At 32.9% G+C, this 23,752-nt stretch overlaps 1 protein-coding gene and 1 long non-coding RNA gene across 2 annotated transcripts; one reads left to right on the forward strand and one right to left on the reverse strand.

The window, feature by feature from the left end:
- Window positions 1-21,324: 21,324 nt before the first annotated feature.
- Window positions 21,325-22,013, reverse strand: LOC149541805 (uncharacterized). Its single transcript, XR_016355371.1, has 2 exons — window positions 21,886-22,013; window positions 21,325-21,829 (listed from the first exon to the last, which is right to left on the reverse strand). It is a non-coding gene; the product is annotated as an uncharacterized LOC149541805 (long non-coding RNA).
- On the forward strand, window positions 21,812-23,341 carry LOC149541806 (toll/interleukin-1 receptor-like protein). Its single transcript, XM_089796879.1, has 2 exons — window positions 21,812-22,929; window positions 23,060-23,341. Exons 1-2 carry the CDS (start codon window positions 22,418-22,420, stop codon window positions 23,235-23,237), a joined length of 690 nt encoding a protein of 229 aa, XP_089653005.1. The 5' UTR covers window positions 21,812-22,417; the 3' UTR covers window positions 23,238-23,341.
- The last annotated feature ends 411 nt before the right edge of the window (window positions 23,342-23,752 follow it).

A 23,752-nucleotide genomic window follows, 5' to 3' on the forward strand; every position in this document is an offset into this window, starting at 1 on the left:
AGGTCCCCCATCTAGGATATTCACTATACTACTCAGATTCAAGTATGATCTATGCATACCTTTCAATCAACTCTACACTCACCTCATAGCCCATAGGCTCAATGAATTTCACTCTTGAAATGAATTCTTCCATGCAAGTGTTATTAGTCTCCACCATGAAACATAAATCATCCTTATACTTTTCCACCATAGAAGGAGGTATCCTATACCTTACTTTTATCTCATATTGGAATCTCTTCATCAATCTATCTACATCATTATCTCTAACATTTTCAGCCTTCAATCTATAGCATTGAGTCACTAACTCCATTGCACACTCACTACAATCCCAATCGATCATTCCACAAAACTTCTTAGTAACATAGAAGAATAATTTACTCAATAGGGACTCATATCTAAATTCTACACTCTTTGTTCTCTTGATCTTTTCAATGTTGTCCGATAATTGAAATATGATAATGTTACACAAATTCACATTCGTTCCTTCAAAAGCTGTCACATATGCCACATGAAAAAATGCCACTAGTATGGAGTTAACCCTTGATCCATTGCTCAACTTGTACCCTAATATTATAGTTAACAATTTAAATCCTTTGTTTTGAAGAGGTTCAACCTTCATATTTCTTCCATCAAACTTCATTTTCAAGTTTGTCTCAAACATTATTTTGACATTCTTCTTATTAATAGGATTACAACCTTCATTGCTTAATTGTGTAACCTTGTGAATCAATTCATTATCAACAACAATAGGTAGATCGACTAACCAAAACATGTCATCATGTATGCTACTCAATATGATTTAGGTCCATTGATGATTGTTGAATTCTATATAGAACATATACTTCACTATATTCAACTTCTCCAAGTGTACAAACTCATGTTTCAGGGATAATTCATTGCTACACATATCACCTAAATCACTATGAATTTCATCATCACCAATGCTCTCAATTTTGTAATGTATATAACTTTTGATATATTCTATGTGCAACACATTTTCTAGAACTTGAAAAAATATACCTAATGGATCATCCAATAAAGAAACAATAGGGTATTTCATGAACTCATATCTTGGTCTATCACTTAAATCATACACTCTTTGACTAGTCATAGTTCTATTATCTTTAAATACTAGAGTAAACTAGTTTTAGTGTTTCATAAAATACCTCAAATTTAGGATTTAGGACTTCTACAACTTTTGGCTTCTCAAACTTTACTTTGCACTTCAATTTGCTATCGAAGTGCTCTTCAATTCACTCATGGCACTTCACATGAAAAAATAATGCACTCAATCTTGCTTACGATCCTCAAATCATTTAAAATCATACTACACATTAAATATGTATGTAGAAAAAATTCAAACTACTATCTTTGTCTATGAGTAACCTTGTTTTCACAATTTCTTCTTATTGTGATCATATCAAGACTTGTGTACTTGACCATAGCTTCAATTCTATTTCTTCTACCTTCTATTAACTATAAAACCTCTAACCAATTTCTAACATCAATTTAGAGCAACTAATGCTTTACCTCTTTTGGAACTACTCAATTCAAGTAGGATGAGCCATAAACAATCTGCGATTTCAACATTCCACTAGTTGCGTCAAAGTATTGTTCTTCCAATACTATGTGTGAAATCTATGGATTACAAGATTTCACAAATGCTTCCTTGAACTCATAAGCATGTTCTTTAACTACTTATTTCTTACTATTATCACTTTCATTCTCATTCCTTCTATTATCTCTGTTGTTCCTTTTGTAATTAAGATTCATGTTAAGGTTTCTTTTATCCATTCTACAAAATTTTTCTATGTGTCCAAAGTTATTGCATAACTAGCATACAAGTGCATTCCTCCTTTGATTGGTTCCATTCTAATTCTTGGGTGCTCTACAATTCCTTGTAATGTGTCTAGGATTGTTACATTTGTAACACACAAACTAGTTCTTTTCTCCATTAGATGTCTCTCCCTTATTGTATCTATCGTATGATCTACCTCTTTGATTACTTATAGCATTAGCATTCCTTGATATTCTTGTTGGATACAATTGATTAATTATGTGTTGTATTTGATGCTACAAAAATTTCATAATCATTATCAGTCAGTATATGTCGAGCTCACTAGGGTAGTGAAGATAGTTTTTTTTTGTCTACCAAGCATTCCTATATTTTCCTAGTTCAAAAGGTAGTGTCTACCAAGTTCACTTGAGCATCGATTGAAAATTTATGGAAAGCAAGTGTTAACCAAGCTCACTTGGGACTTGAAGGAAGGTTGGATGGAACTAGTGCTAACCAAGCTCATTCAATTGCCAAAGGATTTTTGTAAGTTTTCAGTTTTAACAAAGCTTTTGTTGGTTAAAAAAGGAAATTGCTTCAGAGTTAGTTTTTACTGAGCAGGGTAAGTTAATAAAGGATTTTTTAAATTTTTTTTACTAAGCCTAATTGATTTATATCTTGATTCCAACCAACTAAGGTAATGCATATTGACTGTTATAAGTTGTATTTGAGCCGACTTGACAAAGTAGAAATTATAAGTATAAGATTGAGTTGTGATTTCAAGTGTCTGTGTGTGAAAGAGAGTATGCAGATTATGATGATGTGATCGAAAATCTATTAATGCGTAGAGGAAGTGAATTTGAAGGATAAGAAGAATATCCTTTTGGTATAGCAAAGTCATATTTGATCAAGAAGGATCACGTACAAACTAGAATAGAGATCTAAAATTAGCAAATTAGTTATAGTCAAATCAGGTCATCTCATTATTACTCTCTAACCATTGTAGCAATGATCTAAATCTCTTAATAGAGTTGGCTTAATAGCTATTTGCAAATCCTCTAATAAGGTGGCAATTCTATTGAATAGTTCTCAATACCTCTAACTAGGCCACTCCTAATAGGGTGATTAAATCATTTAATAGGGTCATACCTAATAGTGTGTTTTGTAACATTTAAAAAGGTTGGATCCTAACAAGGCTCTCTTTAGAAGAGTGAAAATTACTAACTATTAGTGGTTTTTCCCAAATTGGGTTTCCACATTAAATCCTAGTGTCAAATGTGTTCATGTTATTTTCTTTTTGTGTTTGCAACTAAGTTAAAGTAATGGTAATCATAGATAACATCTAATGATTTATGTTAATCTTTTACTAAGCTAATCTAGTTATTATCGAGTTACAACATTCAATGTATTTATTGAGCTTAAGTAGTATACATTTATCCCAATTGTCTTGCAAGACCTTACATGTGTGAAGTGTAATTTGCACTTCTACTAACAATTCTATCATGTGGTCTATTATGGAGAAGTTGTTGTCATGGATGAGAGTTTTAGAATGTGCAATATGTTTTTGCAATGCATCCATGGTGCAAAGAATCATGTTCCATATATCTACTAATGTAGATCTAATCCTTTCTTCTTCTCTAAGAAATTCTTCTTGTATATCTATCAAAAATCTTATCTTCTTCAAGTGTACAGAACTTGAACTAGGATCAATTTGAAGCTATTGAGTACTTGACTTAAGATCTTCATCTATTTTTGATAATTTGTCCTTTATTTTTCCTTGGTAAAATTAGAAACATTACATAGCTTACCAAAAAGTGATGATACATTTGTACAAGATGTTTCCAAAGAACCCAAAACAATAGAAAGTTTTACCTAATAGATAACTATGTGTTGAGGAATGCACTCAAACACTTTATTATCAAACTTCTTTTCTACCTTCTGCACTAGCTTATCCTGCCCATTGGTATCTTCATTGAAATTTTGAACTGCCTCTGCTAGCTAATACATAATTGGTTAAGAATAATCAACCTCAATGCTTATGGCCTCTACTAAAATTTTCTTTGCATACTCAATAATTTTAAATTCCTTATTTCTTTCCTCTCTTAATCTTTGTTGTTTGTCTTTCTTCTAGAGGAGTTCATCAAATGACTACATTTGGTTTGGAATGAGCTTCGAAATGTCCTAATTTGGGATTACAATTTCCTCATCTAGGTCTATTTCTTCCTCCATCTTTTTTCCTTTACCCAAAATTTTTTTTCTTGGTTAAGCCTTGGTCTCAACTGTCCTTGCAGTTATTGCTTGTGTTCTTTGAATGCAAATAATTATAGACATACTAGGACTAGCTATAAAAACTAATATTGCACTTATTGAAGGAATACTAGTAGAAATACCTGAAGAATTCAAAATTGATATAGCAATCACAAATATGTCCAAAACTATTGTGCTCAAAACTAATGTAGCCAACTCGGTATAATAGGGAAGAGTCTACAGCAGGGTAGATGAAGTGGAGGTCACTTCAGTCAATGATGTGCTAGGCTGAATTGGAGCAAGGGGTGATTGGATGTTTTTATTCATACTAGTAATCACAATCAATCCTGTTGGGGTTGTCTCTATACATGATGTAGTTATTGGTTTGCTTGGAGAGTGAGAAAGTGAGGCAATGACTACTACAACTATCTTAATTGGATCAGTTTCCTCATTATCTTGTGTTGCTTACTTGGTAGCCTCTTGCCCTTGTTCCTCTTCATCATCAATGTTGTTAAAAATGAGTTGCTTCCTTAACATTTTCCTCTTCATCTTTCTTTTCTTTATCATCATCATCATCAACATCTTTTACGTCAACAATAAAATCACTAAATTTATGTAAAAGATAGACATTTTTCCAAGTGTTAGTTGCATTCCTTACAACATGTTCAATACTTTTCATCACAATTAGGAAAGTGTTGAATTTCAGAGTCAATATTTCTTCACTTTTCTTTAGTGACTCTTTTACCTCCGAATCTAATATGCTTAGTATAGGCTAACTCAGAGTCTTCCCATAGATGGCTTTGATAATTTGCATTGCAAATTCCCATCTTGGTTTAATTTTCTCCAACAAAACATTAGGAATTTGAGAAGAAAGTTGGTCTAGTGAGTATTTCCATTTACCTATTTTGTCAATCACAAGATCTTTTATCTACTTTTGCTCTTTAGCTATTCTTATTTCATACTTTAATGCCTTAAAGTTTGTTATATCGGCTCATTTTTCAATTTTTCTTGGAAGGTGGGTGGAGGTTTTTTGAATATAATGTCCCCTCCTTAGATTTCTTCTTAGAGGATCTTCTTGTGAATACTATAGTGGATGGTTTTGGTGCGTTCGTGATAATTATATTTTCCTTCTTCCTTAATGGTTCTTTTATCTCAGATTCTTCCTCATCCTCTGCTTCCGTATCCTCACCTTTTCCTTTGATCAACAAAAGGGTATAACTTTTTTTTATTTTAGTAATTATTTTCTTTCCATTGTTAACTTCCTAAGGTAGCTTTATTTCTAGTTCTATTCTAGCTTTTACTTCATCATATGTACCAAAATATGCATCCTTAGGATCAACTAGTTGATTAACAAGTGCCTCAATGATATATTTAGTTTCATCAATATTAACCTCATATTTGAGAGGTTTCACCCATTCAATTCTAGGCCTAACTGCTTCAATGCATACTTTGTCACTATCCACCATAAAATACACATCATCCTTATAATCTTCAACAAATTTCTTGGGGATTTGGTATCTATTGTTCATTTTCTCCTTGAATGCATCAAAATACTTTTCCATAATACTATTATAGTTCTTTACCCATCATAGCAATATACTCATTGATATGATAAAGTACATGCACATCTTTTCTGCAAACAACCATGCCTTTTGAAGTTAATAATTTCTAAACATAAAAGAATAAACATTTTATCAGGGAGCGAAACTTACATGGATTATTCTTTGATGCCATGATGCATTCCATGTTCTTGTTGAATTGTCTCAAAAGTAGCTCGACATGGTCAAAAGATAGATTGTTCTTTACTACCTTGTATGCAAGGTCAACTACTTTGCATGACACATTGTTTAACCTACTTAGGCTATAAATCTTGTGTGCAATGCTATAAATTCCAAATTTCACCTCCATGTCTATGGCACTACTAATCTTCATTCTTCTATTGTCCCATTTTGGTAGGGTTTTCTTTACAAGTTCAGCCCAACCTAGGGTTTTGGTCATCTTGGCTTTGCTTAACATTGGGACATTAGTGATTTGATCAATCATCTTCTTTTTTATCAATACTAGTTGCTCCAACCACAGCTACCCGTTATGCACCTGATTAAGGAAGAAACTAATCCATTTTACTTCAAATTTATTGAGCATGTGAGAGATGTGAGTTAACCTTTTAGTTTCCAAGTGTTGGTGCTCGGGTTTCAAAAATCCATTTACACATAGTTTATCTAGGGCATCATCCATTTCAAAACTACCATTCTCTTGAATAACACATTTAAAATGAGTGCAAATGCCATTGACCAATAGTACCATTGGATGAATTTGAGACTATGCTCCACTTCAATCTAGGGTTTTAACAATTGCTAGAGTGAGCTTGAAGTCTAGTGCCTTCCATTCCACTCCACAAACCAATATATCTAATCCTTAGTTTTCCTTGCTATTGTTGGATGCCATCTTCACTCTGTAGGGTTTGAGAGAATTCAAAATATTTTGCTGAAAATTTTCTCAAATCACTTGGATGCTTTGAAGATCACCCTTCACAATAGATCTCAAGAATCTCATGGTACGAATGATTTTAGTTTCATGCATTTTATCAAAAATTTTCCATAAATGCTTCTGTACAAAAGATAGATGAATTGAAATTAGATGGATAGACTGTCATCTACTTCTTTGCATTGAACACTCAACAAAGTCTTCGTGACTTGGTAACCATATGCATCTTCATTAATCCTGACCTTGCTTGGAAAAGTCTATGACCCTATTGGTCTAATTTTTTTCATGATGAAATTTCCCTAACATAGGTACTAAAAAAATTAGATTGAATCTATCATTGGTGAATAGGGTTTCTTCTTTAGTCTTCCAAATTTTGTTTACCTTTGAAAATCCATTTAAACCCTATGTCCCATTCCTTTTAACTTCTTGGGCACAAAATCATTTTAAACTTTGGAAAATATTTTGTTTTCATTTTTAAAATTTTCCATGCCCGCAAGTGGTCTTGTTCTCTTATGTTTCTCATCATCTAATTCTAATGAGATCTACAGCAATCGCTACTTCACTATGGTGAGTTGTGCACTTCTTATGTATAGCAAGGTAGTGAATGCCATGAAACTAAAGAATAGTGCCATAAAATGGAGATGTGGTAGTCAGAAAATATGTTGCAGCCGAAGTTTCAGTCACATGCATTTTTTCATTATTGTTAGACCAGGAAAAGCAACCTAGTAAAAGGTAAGTAGAAGAAATAACTGGAATATTAATTTTTTTAATGATTTGCTACTTCACTATCAGAAAAGTTAAGCATCTCACCATTAGCAACATAGCAAGTTGCCATGAAATGTATTACATGATTGTCTCCAAACTTCCCGATGACCATAAAATTTTCCAAGTGGCATGGTGAGTAATAAATGTTATTGTCAGAAGTATTTAATAAGGATGATGTTGACTTGACTTTCTTTTATTCTTCTGGCACCAAGTTTTTGTTAAGACACTGGAGCAAATTAGGCATCTCATCGTTAGAGAAATATTGAGCTTCCATGAAATGAACCCATGGTGGGACCCTAAGCAATGTGGAAAGGTGACTAGGATTAACATATGGTTTTGTTGTGCTAGCTGTGCAAGATTTCTCAGGTCATCAGTATCCTAGACCCACACCCCATTCATAAAAAACATGAGGTATTTTGATCGTTAGATCAAGATGGGATCAATGATTCTCACTATCTCACTATAGAAAGATGTGTGCTATTTACTCTATGTGACATAGTGAGTATGGGGCCCGCCACATCTTAAGAGGTTCATGCAGTTTCCATGCAATCTAATCAACTTCAAATCTATGGCCCTCACTATCTCACTATAAAGAGTTGCTCAAAAGTTACATATAGTGAGGTAGCGAATGAGGGAAACACCATTTTTCTCATAAGAACTATAGCAAATGTGATCCACACAATCAAAGTAGGATCAATGGTTATCACTACTTTGCTATAGCAAGATGCTCAAAAGTTATGTATAGTGAGGTAGTGAATTGATGACATGTGTCCCCGGTCATTAGTGGGCCCAGAGTGAAATGCTAGTAGTGAAGGAAAGGTATAGATGGAATTGCCTCATTGGATTGATTGGCCAACTTGTCAAGTGGAATGCTAGTCATCTTTTTCTACATCCCTTGATCGTACGATTTTTAAAGATTGATGGCACAAATTTAAATGCAGAAGGTGGTGCCACTCTGTATATTAATGAGACATGGAAGCTTCATGTGTGAGAAAAAATAGACTATAAAATAGAATATTTTCTTAGTTCCGCCTTACACGAACAAAGATTTCTAGCCTTTTCTTAGCAGAAGCAATAACTGAGAAGATTGTGTTGAATTTGGCAAGATTGTGAAGTAGCTTGTTTGTAGAGAAATTGTAGAAATACAGAGAGGAATGAGAATGGAATTCAAGTAAATAATTACACGATAATCTTTGTAAGAGTTTTAGTTCTGCAAAGCGTAATTGAAGATGCCTCCAAAGAAGCAATTTTTAGGTCAGGAAAATTGTTTGGGTAGAAATGTACATGATGATTTGCTTGAGATGCTTCTTGAGTCTACTATTTAGATAGTACAAGTTAAGAAGTTGAACTCATTAAGCCCTAGGTTGAGGATAGTAGATGGATTGTTTTATAAGGGTAATTGGGTTCTAGATGCTCGTACCTCACAAACTTGTTTAAATTTGTTCAAGAAAGGGTTTCTAAGAGGAAACTGTTTGCCCCACATGCCAATATATGGAATTTTGACCTAGGAAAGCTAGTGGTCCCATATGTTTTTATGGATTATGATCTCCTTGAGGCTATGGAAAAAAGCTATGATCAAGCCACTAGAGTAGTAAGGAGAACAGATCGTAAAATTCTAATCACCATCAACCTAGAGGAAATTAGAGAAGTTTTTCATTTACGACATGTCATTAGGTATCATGTGCCCATTAATTTGAAAGATTTAGAAAAAGAATATATCTTTAAGAAGGATATAATTAGAAAAGGTGCACCAAAGGCCCATATTGGTAAAATTGGAACCCTACCAACAATAACGTCATCTTGTAAAGAACCTTTCAAGAAAGCATACTTCAATGCCATGGTAGTAGAGATATACAAGACCATGTGCAGAGTTTTAGAGAAGATGAAGAAGATTTTATGCCTATGAGTTTCATGTATATGATTACTCAAATCTCCTCTTTCGATGTGGAAATAATTTTTCATTTTTCTTCTTACTTAGCTGATGAGATTCATAGTGGATTGGTTGGGATTGCTAAGGGCAAGGTGGAGAAGGTTTGGGGCCACTACTCTCTGTTGATGCTCATGTTTTTGTTTAAGGGGGTGACATACTTTGGTAAAGTAATGGTTTTGAATAGAGAACATGAAGGGGAAGCACTACTAGTTTAGTTGTGGAGTGTAGACATGACTTGGGAAGCAAAAAATACCAATTTTGTTAGATTTGATAGGTATTTTGCCCCCAAGCTGAGATGCCTTATATTGAGTGATAATCCAAGGATCTCTAAGGCACTAATGCACCTCATTAGACCTATGGATAAACCCCATAATTTGAAAGTTTCACATAATTTGGGAGACATCATCCCATATTAAGTTTCAATTGTTATCAAAATTTATGGATTCAAAGGAACACCACATGTACTACCTTACTAGGTGCCCTTAAAGGTAGGAGTAATTGAATTCTTGTGACAGTTAGGAGGAGTAGAAGAAGCTTTCATGCATAAGAGGGGGATGGGATCAATTTTTCCCAATTGCACAATAGCCCACCAGTTTGTAATAACCAAGGAAGGGTGGGTTTTCCTTCACAATTTTTTGGATCAATATAAGATAGCTATCTCTCACCCTCATTTTTGTGATACAGAGGGTTTCTATCATTTGGCTCTTAGGCATAGGATCAAGCTTGGTCCAGTTGAACATGAATTTTATTTCCCTGAAGATGTAATAAGGAATGAGTACTCTCTACAGGTACAAGAGACAAATAAAGAAAAATGGAGAGTCTACTCAAAAGTTTTTAATTTTATTAATTGCTTTGATAAAGATTATATCCCTTTAAGTAATGATGTGACTACTATAGATAAAATTAATAATCTTATGAATACATTCCCTGAAATAATGGAGGTAATGAATTAGAAGAAGCAATATTTCATTAATTCTTTTCTAGATAAGGCTAGGGAAATAATGAGGAGATTAGGTTTCACTCCCAATATAGGGGTAGGTCCATTAATTATTCAAAGGAGGCTAGGATATGCTATTATTCAAAATCAAAGGCCCATTGTAGATAAACAAAAATAGGTAGTTGGATCTACTAGTGTTGTTCTTGAAGAAAGACCTCCTAAACCTTCTCCTAAGAGGAGAAAGATAATTAGCGAATAGGAACCTCATGTTGATGAGTACTCACCTTCCCAAACCCTCATGAGAATTGAGGAGGAGTAGCTCACTAATGAGCAAGTTGAGAAAATTAGATCGCAAGCGGGATTTTTTTTTACCTAAGTAGAGATTGATGAAGGGAACCTAGAGGAGACTCCTATGCCAAGTTTTGAATTCACTATTGTAGATTATAGAGGAAGGGAATTGGACCCTATTTTGGAACAAGCCAGTCAGCAATTTTTGTCTGATGATAATTTTGTAAAGTCTAGGGCTTTCCACCAATTTGCTTGGAGGGCAAACATGAACAATTTTGACAAAAGATGTAAGAATTTTAAAATAGAGCATTTAGAAATGGATGAAGCCTCTATTCAAAATCAAATAAAGGAACAAATGATTCAAGAGTTCCAAAGTATAACCCCTGAAGATGGGAGATAGATGGTAAAAGCTACACATATTTTATTATTGCCTAATTAGGACATTGTTGATGCATTAATTTTCAATTCTATGTCCAATAATTTGGGATTACAAGATCCAAATAAAAAGGAGTTCTTGGGAACTACATTTAGTAATGACCAAGCTGCTCTTTTCATGTGGTCACTAAGAGGAGGATCTAAGGTTGTTTCATCATAGCCTACTGGTTCAGGACTGACAGGGAATATCATTGTAAGAATAGTTGCTAACACCTCACATGTACAAGCAGCCCATATGAATGTGGATTATTCTCAATTTTCCTTGGCTACTGCAGAAAGGGAGGAAAAATAAATGATTGAGTTGTAGAGAAAGTATGAGGCAGTTGTGGATGTCTGAAATAAAGGGGTAAAGAGGACAATTGAACTTGAAAAAAAGTTATTGGGGAGGTCCACAAGGCCAAGAATAGCATACGCTCACCCTCCAATTGAACCTTTCAAATCCACTCCCCCCATAGAAATACCAAATATACCCCAAAGTTTGGAGTACTACACAATAGAAGATTTTGAGGGAAAAAAAAGTAAGCTATGGGCATTACATGTGGAGTTGGAGGTGAAATATGAAGATAAATTGAGAAAAGCTCTTACATACTTGGCTAATAAAATTGAATGGCCATTAGTTTATGACCAATTGGCTAGGGTGGTAAACATCTAGAATGAATTGAAAGCAAATGATTAGGCTTTAAAGCCTATTGTGAACAAATGGGGAAAGAAATAGAGGAGGAGAGAGGTGACCTTTTTGTGTTACTCTGTTATAAGGTCATCACATGATCTAATTGAGAGAAACTATGACATAGTTTTTGATCTCCAAGAGTTAGATGAAAAGAGAATTCATTTACAAAGAATAATTGTTGGCTACTTAGAAAAATATAAGAGCCAAAGGTTTAGCTTATTCCCTCATGCCCTAGATAGTAAAAATAAATTGAAAAGTAACGATAAATGGACCAAGTAGTTAGATGATTTATTTTGTCTTAGAATGAATAAAGTTATCAATGAAAAAGGGCATGCATGGTGGGCTACAACTACTAAAGAAATGGTAAAGGTTCAACTATTCTTTGATTCTTTGAAACAAGAATTTGTTAATATTGACAATAAGGTAGAGTTTGTTATCAAGAAGCAACAGGATATTTTGTAGTTTGATTGGCTAGATGACACACTATTTGACAAGTGGATGGCAAAAATAGCTGCTAATGAATAGATTGAGGAAGTTGAGACTAATAGTACTAAGGTGTAGGGTGATCAGATCCAAATCATTGATTCTACCACTACACAAGGCCAATAGGAAGAAGAAGACAAGAATGATCAATCAATTTTAGTTGTAGGCCCAGACCCATAGGATGCTGACACAACCAAAGAAGAGGGAAAGGTAGAAGTTACTCCCATAGTATAGGATGAAGATGGTGAAAACCCATAGGTGAAGATTAACCTGCAATCATTAGAACAAACTTCATCATTGGCTTACTTGGCAGTTGCATACATAGAGGAATTAGAATAGAAGCCAAATTAATGACATTAGAGGATGTAACAGAAGGGGACCCGCCAAAAGGAATGTTTGATCTAGGAATATTTCTGTTACTCACATTTTTGTCATTTTTGTGATAGATGTATGTAAATATCTCTTGTAGAAGACACCTATCAATTCTCTAAGCCTAAAGCTTGTTGCATCTCACATTATATAAGTGAGATTCCAAGGCTAGAGAAGGGTCTAATTTCTAGTACTTTTAGTCATATACTTCATTTTTGGTCCAGTAATTTGAGCAAGTTTTATGATGTATTTTCTTTGTAAGTTTCTAAGAATACATTAATATAGAATGATCTTTGTCTTTCTTCCTAAAGTCATTGAGTTTATTGCAAGTGTATACAAATTTCAAAGAAAATGAATACAAATTATGAACTATCCTCATATTAGTTTTTTTTTAAATTTTGTCTCCTTTTGGTTACTTAGTTATCTTGATTTTGTATGAGTAAAAGCTTGTGCAATTGAATGCAATCTATTTAGGTTGTATATCTATTCATCACTGCTATTAGTTCAATGGATTAAGTAAAAGCTTTGATGAATTTGATAAGGATACTACAGTAATAGGAAGGATGTTTTGAATTATAAATTATAGTAAGAATTTTTGAGGATATTTGTTGTAAAGCAAAAAATCAGATCTATAGATTTGTAGTAAACTCTAAACCCTAATGGATTAGGCACTGGTCAAATTGATTCAGTTGGAAGAGAAATAGATCATAAATGGGTATCAAATGCAAAATTATAATCAATTTTACTTTTAATTCCTAAAGATCTCCAAAGTTGGTCAATACTTATTTGCATTGAATATTTTAGCCTTAGTTTGCCACTATTGTTGAAAACACTTGCAAATTTATAGAAGAATTTATGACCAGATCTGCTATATGGGTTGTATTCTATTCAATATGTCACAAATAAGATATGTGTTTGAGAATTCAAGATGAGAATCAGAATGAATCTAATGTAGTTCTTCCACAATAATAGTCAAATTGAATTATCCCTAGGTATACCCGGCTTGGTCTTGCAGAGCCTAAAGTGAAGGAAACCATTCTTGGTTTTGTTGATGTTGGGTCCAAATGGTTTGCATATGTAATTGAAAATAGGAAATGGCTAATCCTTAGGTTGCATAAGTGTTATCATTTTGGTATTGATGCACTATTTTTCTCAGTAGTTTTCTCAAACACCAATAGACCCAACATCACTCTGTAGAGAAGGTAACTTAGTAAACACTAGTACAATTTTACTCGGTGATCCCTTGTATCCTGAATACAGATTTGGATCATTTTGTTCTTTCAATCTGGAATTGTTTTGAATGTTTTCTTTGATAGCATAGTCCTAGTTCTCCCTTGAGAGCTTAAGAAGAAATGGTGGAGTCACTCAATTCTTGAGTGACTTGATCATGATTTCTTGGACTTATATTCTTGGTAGACTTTGGAACACATTGCTATCTCATCTATTTTTGGATGTTATCAACTTTTGTCTTCTTTTCATCTTCAATTCTACCAGTATTCATGGAGTTCTTGGCAAGATGACCAAGTTTTTTACAAGTGAAACATCTTTTAGTAGTATTTTTCTTCCTCAAATTCTTGTTCACACAATTCATTCCAATGTGTCCAAATTATCCACAATAATGACATCTACACTAGGTGTTGTAGTCAAAACCAAATATTGCTTTCACAATTTTCTTTGTTGGATTCAATATCTTGGTTTTACATTCTGATTACTTGTGTCCATATTTCTTACATTTGTGACATTTGCCTTCAAATCTTGGCTTCTCTTTGCATTTATTAGCCTTATGACCATGCTGATTGCAATTGTAGCACTTTTAATTGAATTTTTCTTTTTCATTACTCCACCATTTGTTTGAAGTATGACCTATCTAACTACAAATATTACAAGTAGGTTTTTGATTCTTTTGAGCTCCTTGCTTGGATGATTCTCCTTCTTCTATATATCTAATTCCTACTTTTCCTTTTTGTCTATAGATATTTTTAACATTCAATTGATTCATGTCCTCTTGGGATTTCATCATTCTTTCACTGATTTTCCTTTGACAATTTATATCTTTTTGTATTCTTTCATTTTTAGATTTTAGGCTCATAATTTCTTCATTTGCATTGGAGAGATGACCAATAAAGTCTACTTGCTGAAGGGATTGGTTCTAGATTTCATTTTTTTTTCCTTCTATTCCTTATTTTATTTTGTTCTTCTACTCCATGACTTCACATAGCCTTACTAACTAAATTTCTTATTCTCTTCTTAGTTTTATTACTTCTTCTTGTATGAAACCATTCTTTTCTAGGAGTTCTTTGATTGCTTCATTGGCTTCATTTTGATTACATGAATGAAAGTCTTCAATTATTTCTTCAATTAAGACATGATCATTCATTTGAATTGTAATTTATTTTCTTCTTTTCAAGGATCGAGAGAGTTGCTCCTTTGTTTTCTTGAGTTGGGCAATAGCCATTTCTAGATCTAGCTTCTCATTGTCAATAGCTTTGTCAAGTTTGAATATCTCCATGGCCTTGATCTTTACTCAAGCTGTTAAAATTTCTCTTGAGAAACACAAAGCTTTGATACCAATTATTTGAAATATTCTTAACTAGGATAAGTTACTTAGAGTGGAGGGGTGAATTAGTAACTTCTAAAACTCATACAATTTCAACTCTTAATCCAACAATACAATTAGCATTTAATACTTCACATATAATCTAATTTAATTGCATGCATAAGAAATTAAAAACATGAAAGCATTCATAACACTATGTCACAAAGATTTGTTGACCCAAAAACTTTTCAAATAGAAAGTAAAATTAGGGTGAGAATGATACAAACAAGGTTTAGTATTGCAGTGTAAAGTTGCCTTATGAAGGCTTACATTGATCACTTCTGATGATCTACCTTGTTAGGAGCAACAAGGACTTCTAGGTCCACCTTTTGAAAGGATTTACAAACATACAATTAAGTATGCACTTGGTAAAGAGATTTATAAAAGACTGTTAGGTCTACATTGTTAAAGGATTTGACTAATCCACCTATTAGGATGAAACAATAGATGATATCTGATCTGTAACTTAGTTTGTTGTATGAGATTGCTTTATGTACTAATCACCTTCCTATGATAGATATGTCTTTGCTACTCCTTATACTGTGATAGCCTTTGTATTCTCTCTTTCTACTCTTCTTTGATTATATTCAATTACATTGCATCACACTTGGATATGATACAAATTACTACATATATACCAATCCAGTTATACAATTACAAAGTCAGCCACAACACAAGTTTATACAAATATTACAAAGTCAGCCCAAATGAAGACACTTGAGCTTTGATGGCTGACTTGATGAGGTTTTGATACTCGGCATCCACTATCAATGCTAGGCATCATCATGCACTCAGTAGACATAGAAGCTTGGTCTATACTAATCACTTCCAAGTAGTCTTGAACTCAATCCGTACTGGTGAGTGAGTGAATACTGTTGTTCTCTACTAGGTTATAATGTGACTATTCCAAATAGTCTAATAATGCTTTCATTTTACAAAGTAGCCTTTATGCTAGAGATTTTTTTTGAACACTAAGAATTTCTCTTTTGGGTGATCTAATGTGATCAATTTAATAGTCATGTTTAGCCTACTCTTTATGAGGATTTTGGACTTACTATAATTGGGGCAATGACATGTGGTCTGGCAACATTTTCCACTTCTAAGGGTAGCCCTGCTGAGGTTATTATTGATGGTATTTCTAGATTCCATATCAACCATCTTAACAAAGATGAATCCAATGACAAGATTGCAAACTTTCCAAAAATGCAAAACAAACCCACAGTTTTGGAATGTGGTATCTAATGGAGGGCTTCAACATATATATGAATGGTATAAGTGCAATTTTATGATCTATAATGATTTATTAACTTTAGAACATGTGCATCATCTTCAAGGCATCTTTGGAAACTAGATGATCTTATTTTCTCATTAGCTTGTTGTGAGTTAATGCTCACAGAGAACTACTACATGTTTATAACTAATGCTTAATGATATTGTGTAGATACACATAGAAGATTTATGCAAACAAGTTAATAAATTTGACAACACTGTATGGATTTTAGAAACATGTATCAAACTAAGGGCACCATCAGACAAAGCACTATATGGAGATGTTTACATTCTTAAGCATAGAGAACTAGTGAGTAATATTCAGATTCATATTATGTTTTAACTTGCATCAATGAAGAAAGGAAAATAAGTTTTTAGCAATTCAATTTTAGCAAGAAAGTTTCATACATATTCTGTCATTTGACTTGCTACAAACATAAAACACTAGGAGGCTTTTACCTTGGAATTAGATTAGTTACTCTATCAAGCATTGAAGCCTTGTTATTTCTTCTTTTTATGTTTATTATGAGGAGAAGAGATCATTATACTTACTCTTGTTATTCACTAAGGCTCAATTTGATTTTACCTTTGTTTTAAATTAAAAAAGAGTCTGTAGTAAAAGATGATGAATTCCCCATACTAGAAGTGAAGAAAATTGCAACATAGGATATGAAAGACAACAAAATTGATGGGTATGATTTTCTTTTAAAGTTATTGAATATGCTACTCACTCTAATGAGTGCATTTTATTCTCCTAGTCACTTTGGCTTTTAACAAAGAATAAGGGACATGCCCTTCTTTCATAGAAATAGAGTGTATGATATAAAAGCCAAAACTATTAAAAACATTTAAGACAATATATTAGGAAATATTTCTACCTCTATTTGTCTAATCATAAATTTTGAAGTAATTTCTTTTCATTTTCTGTGTTAATTCCTTAAGATTTTGTTGGGATAAAGTTCCAACTTTTCAGAACTCCCATATGCACTAGAAATCTTGACCCTAAAGCATTTCAACATAGGTCATTTGTATGTCAATACCTTATCTAAACTACTAGCCCACATTCATTGATGAATCAAAATTATCTTATTTAACAAACTTAGGGAGCTTAGAATTTTCTCATTTAAAAGTAGTTTTGAAACTTGAATATTATTATGATAATATTATTGTGCTTATTGATGATGTTTGGATTTTGACTATACTATTTCTTGTTCATCCGAAAATATAGGTGGCAAATCTTGCATCAAAAAGTGAAACCTTGATTTTCTTTTGGTGGAAATTAATATGCATTTCAATAATATTTTCAGAGAGAAGAGGATATTTGGAATTAACTTATTTTTCTAGTATGCTATAGGATTCTCAATTCATATTTTATCAATGTAGAGCACTAGAAAGAATGAATTGATCACTGCATTACTAAAGATTTACTTCATTATTATAATATTTGAATGAACACCAAATTTAGATTGCTTGTTTATATCTCTACCTAATTAGTTGTGCAAATTATGCATACCATTCATTGTGTATTAATATATGATGAAGTAACTACCATATCTAATAAGAAGTATATTACAAGAAACATGCATTGTTTCTTCATGGAAATCTTTTGAAAATGTTTATTGAAATGTATATACTTCCTATTTTTGTCAAACAAATGGAATGTTATTCATAGAATAGAATATTCATGTTCATTTTTCTCGTTTGTATCTTCATTGCTAAGGAATAAAATTTTGATACACAGCGGTTGAATTTCCTTTCAAAAATGTTAATTTGTGTGCTTAAATATTTGATATAACGTTAAACAAACATTTTGTAATGTGGAAATTACAAAATGACTAAACTGGAATGTCAAGTGGTAATTCTGGATAATCAAGTGGCCATTCTTGATCACCTGTGTTTTGCTTTTAGGACATAATTTCTAACTCATCATTTAAATGATAATAAAGAGAAAATTATTATTTTATTTATTTTAAGAAGCAAGGTATGAGTATTAGTTTTCACTGTGTATTGATTTAAATAAATTCATGTGAATCAAGGGTATATGAAACTATTATTGATTAATCTTGGAAGTTGTTTTTATGTCCCATGACATTTGAGAACAACTGTGCATACATGCTACTTTGAAGAGTTTTAATTAAATTAGGAGACTTGCACGTACCTAGTAGATGATTCGAGACTATATCATCAGTTACTTGAATTGAAAAGGAATGGTTGTACCTTATTTCTAATGAATTACCTTCACCCACCAAAGATGGCCGACTATATATATTGAATGCACTCTTTGTACAAGTAGTAGTTTCTAGAGATAGATGGTGAAATAATTCCTTCTTATTGAAGGTCAAAGGAAATATTAACAATTGTGTATGGTTTTATGGATTGTGTTAATGGCATTCGATTGTTATATTTGGTTTATCTTATTAGTCTACTATTATATTAAAAGGAACTTGTTATAGATTTTTTTGTTATGAATTGAGTGTACTTATGCCTCACTGCCATGCTATCATTTTAGTTATGTTCATTCATGAGTAATAATTCTTTAAAAAGAGTATTGTTTTAGATTTTTAACTTGCAGGTTTAGTCTTGAGTATCTACACTAGTTTAGTAGGTCCATGACTGAGATGTAGTAGTGAAGGTTTTATAAGGAGTAAATTGAAATGAGGATTTGTTACAATAGTGAAGCTTGTCTACGAAATAAATTGACATGAGGATTTGTTAGTGGCAAATGCTTAGCATTGAGGAGAAGCCCATGTGCTTTATTTAAGGAATTGATAATGTTTCTATTAGTCTTCATAGAAGTACTATTATGCTCAACAAAGGATGCATCTAACTTATATAATGTACAATGTGCTACCACCATAACACCTCTCACCATTTTGCATAAAAAAAGACTACCTACATACTTAGATCAATTAGTTTGATCATAATAAAAAATTTCCTTTTAAACAAAGGAAATGCAACACACCATTAATCATTCTTACTCTACCATCAAGAAACATGATTTAACTTTACTATAACCAATAATATTTAAATGAGAATCATCACTTTACCTCCATCAAATCTATCATATTCACAAAATCAATTGATATTTATTAGAGATCATATGAAAAGACGTGCTTGAGTTAATTAACCATGCATCATCACATGCATGAGTGATCAAAGTTGCAATCAATGCATCACCATCTCGCTTCTCAAACTCATAATCTTAATTAATTTTTTTCTATGCATTCTTTATGGATGTGTTCAGGTTTGCCACAATTCATCAAATAACTTTGGATTTTCTAAGAAATTTGGTTCCAAATTATTTATAATTTCTCTACCCTCCTACAATTCCAAGGAATATAGTTTTTTCCTCAAGAAAATTTAATTTAGTAAAAAAGTTGCCCAATACATCTCACAACATTGATCTAATTCAACCTTTGACTTTATAGTCTATAATAACAAACTTAGCAACCACATCTAGATTTGTAGGTGTCATGACATTCATCATCAATAACCTTTCAAAAATATTGATCTATTAACAAATCCTCCATATTGAACTTCTATGTTGGATATAATTTCCAAAAAAATCTCTATCTATAACTTTCCTACTAAACTAACCACCTACAAATATACATAACAAGATCACAAAGTATCTTCTATATAAGCTTCCAATCAAATTTGAATTAATTAAAAAAAAAATAGCTAACACAATACAACTAATCTAGAGGGGGATCAATTCCTATACCACTTTTAAGAAAATTAAGTGGGACATCTTTCTATACTAACCTTAAAAAGAGGGTAATGTAAAAACTTTCTCAAATATTTACAACAATTAGAAAAATTTAAATAACATGCATATCATAATGTAATGATTTATATGGGGAAAACTCTTCTAGGAGAAAGCTGCCATCTCCAAAAGTTGTCCAAATCATGAGGTAAAAACTAAAGATGACCTATGATGTGTCAAAACATGCATTAACACATGTAGCTATTTTTTATAACTCATTTTTGTGTTTAATGTGTTTTAACATTTTCTATTTGAAGAGACCCAACTCTTGGGTGGCCATGGCTTTTCAAATTGGGTATTCAATTAATGAATCATTTGAACCACCAAAAAAACATTTGATATGCTCTATATTATGCATCTCACTATTTTTTAACAATTCTTGAAATACAAACTTCAATACTTACAAAACTAGATAACATTCTTGAGGGTTGGCTAAGCTCCAGATAAAATGCACTAAAGCAAAAAAAAAATCAAACTATTTTTTCACAAAAATACAATGATTTAAAGAAAATATTGTTGTTATTGACCACAAAATATGTAAATTATGAAGAAAAAATGTTGAAAAGTTGACCATAAAAATCTAATGTATTTTTGAATTTTATTTTAATTCAATCAACAATATGTTTTGTCTGAAGCTCAATAGTATCCATAATTTAACACAAAAAAAATAAAAATAAAGCCATGCTCAAATGGAAGCTTATTAAAACTAATAAGCATATTTAAATGCAAGATTGAAATCTATATGGAAAATAGACTAAGGATAGTATTAATCATATGATGGATATAAACTACAAATTTAAGAATATGGTCTAAAAATAAAACTAAGAAATTAAAGATTTTCAAGAGAAGGGAAAGAGGTCCCCCGTTTGTGGCCTCACTGGTTCATAGCTCCAGGTCAAAGCCTAATTATTTTATAAACAAGATAACACTAAGTTTGGTACATGTCTCAAGCTTTAAACTACACTTTAACTCTTTAACTAAGTTATTTAGTAATTATAAATTTTACCATTATGTATTATCAGAACTAAGGTTAATCCCTACCAGCTATAAGGTCTAGACTCCTCTAATGATAGTTCGGTCGAAGGCCTAAAACCTTTCAGTATTAAAAGTTTAGTAGAGTTTCAAGAAGTTGTAGATTAAAAGTGAATAAAAATAAATATTTAAAATCAAGACTGTGACATTATAAATCGACCTGACTCTGTGACTCTTGAACCTATGAGATAAAGTGCTAGTATATTATATTAAAATATAATCAAAATAAATATATTAAATATTAATAAATTCTAACAAGACACGCCAACACTGTTCAAAGATAGAATTAATCGTTATATAATAAGAAGATTCAACCAGACTTAAATCGTGCAGGCATGGCATGGCATATCATTACAAATTTGTACGAGTGCAAGTTGCACCGCAGCCCATGTGAATATCAACAACTATGCATGGAGAAGAGGCCATGCAGGGTAGTGGTGGGGCGGGAATATCTTTCGCATGGCTCTGCTTTCTTTCCGCGCGGTTTCTACCATCGCCTTCAATTTCTTGTCTCCTTCCTTGATTCCCTCTCTGTCACTCATTATACACGACAAAGTAGGTGCAATTTGTCTAGGAAAGTACCCGGAAATATCAGAGAAAAAATTGGGTAAAGAGACAGAGCTGGACATTTTTGAATAATCTTTCTCGATGGTTTCTGAACAAAAGGGGCCCATCTCTCACACGCCTAATTCCACATTTCTTCCACCAATTTTGATCATAAATCTGACTCAAAAGGGGGTTTCCTAAAACCGCCTTCATTTCTTGTAGCCTCCACTGATTCCCTCTTCTGTTACTTATTATCTGGTTTCCCTCTTTTCTTAACGAGACAAAGCGATTCACCTGCTGCAACCCTAAACCTAGTTTCGCGGGTAGTAGTGGTGGATTCCACTTGCTGCAACCCTAAACCTACTACCATCGCCTTCAATTTCTTGTCTCCTTCCTTGATTCCCTCATTTGTCACTCATTATACAAGACAAAGTCGGTGCAATTTGTCCGGGAAAATACCCAGAAATAACAGAGAAAAAATTGGGTAAAATACAGAGCTGGACATTTTTGAATAATCTTTCTTGATGTTTTCTGAGCAAAAGGAACCCATCTCTCACACGACGAATTCCCCATTTCTTCCACTGATTTTGATCATAAATCTGACTCAAAAGGCAGTTTCAAAAAACCGCCTTCGTTTCTTGTAGCCTCCACTGGTTCCCTCTTATATCACTTATTATCTAGTTTCCCTCTTTTCTTAACGAGACAAAGCGATTCACCTGCTGCAACCTTAAACCTAGTTTCGTTTCGTTACAGAGGTAATTTTAACAATAATATAGCGCTTTCTCCATCCCCTTCCACTGCGACCTGCAAAGGAAAGGCTGATGGTATGGACGCTTTTGATGAACTTGCCCCGCTTGCATCTTCTTCTGCCTCAAAACCCATGAAAAGACCTAATTCCTACGATGTTTTCATCAATCATCGTGGAGAAGATGTCAAATCTACCATAGCTACCATTCTCTATGGATTGCTAACTCAATGTCATCTCTCTGCGTTTCTGGATGAACCGGAGTTGGAAAATGGCGATTTCTTTCCCCAAACATTACAAGCAGCAATGAGCAGCGCTCTGGTCCATATTGCTATTTTCTCTGAGAACTACGCAGAATCACCCTGGTGTTTGGCAGAACTGTCCTTTATGGTCGAGTCTGGCGCCCCAATTATTCCCATTTTTTACCATGTAGATCCTACTGATCTCAGACGGGTACACCAAGGGAAAGGAAAGTATGCTGATGCCTTTGACAAATACGTAAAAAAGAGTAGATATCTGGGAAAACTTAACGAGTGGAAGAAGGCACTCTACAAGGCCTCATTTTACAAGGGCGAAGTCATTATAAATAAAGAGTAAGTCTCATACAGTCGGTCTCCCTAAGGTGACAAATATGTATTCTCTTTCTTATATGTGCGATTTTAACTTTGGCATGGAATAATAAGTTGTGTGCATTGTTTTGATTTTTTAATGTTTTTACTTCAGTGATGAGGATAGGCAGCTGAAGAATGTTGTGAATGCTGTATTGAAAATAGTAGAAAGTGAGTCATCATGGGTTACAGGGAGCAACTCAGGTATCATCAGCACCGGGGACGGCAATGTACAAGCCACAGGGAAAATCAACTATGGATCTAGCAGTTGGACCTTAGGCGGGAAGAAATGAACAGTTCATAAAAACATACACAATCAGAAATAGTTCTAAAAAAAATTGTGTCATGTTGAACTGCATTTTGTAAGCCTATTTATTTAACTCGCCGATTTGTTTAACTTGCTATCTAATTCTTCCTATGTTCTTGCATCTCACAGAGAGAAGGACAAGGAAAACAGAGCACTTTTTTTCTTCTAAATCTTCTTACTATTAGACCAAATTTGATTGAATTTATTTTTCTAAAACTATTAAGTTGGATGTACTTGAAAAATAATATGAATTGAGAGATAATGAAGGCTGAGTACTCAACGTGACTGTGAATTGAACGTTGTAACTAATGGGAATAATTATAACCATTTTAAGGTGCAGTAAATCAAATTAATAAGAAGGCATAAGTAACAAAGTAAAGAAAAGACAAAGAAAGAAAGCAACGATAATTACCAAACAATAAATAAGAAAGGAAAAGGTGAGAGCATTTCATAATGTTTTGCTACATTTTATTTAAAAAAATATTGTTAATCCATCTTTTA

This window comes from Cupressus sempervirens, chromosome 8 (genome assembly GCF_028749045.1).
Source record: "Cupressus sempervirens isolate cs-2001-9-10 chromosome 8, ASM2874904v1, whole genome shotgun sequence".
NCBI classification, from domain to species: Eukaryota; Viridiplantae; Streptophyta; class Pinopsida; order Cupressales; family Cupressaceae; genus Cupressus; species Cupressus sempervirens.

Coding starts and splice junctions, on each gene's coding strand:
- LOC149541806 (XM_089796879.1), top strand. CDS start 22,418: ATGGACGCTTTTGATGAACTTGCCCCGCTTGCATCTTCTTCTGCCTCA. Junction 22,930..23,059: donor GAAGTCATTATAAATAAAGA/GTAAGTCTCATA, acceptor TTTTTACTTCAG/TGATGAGGATAGGCAGCTGA.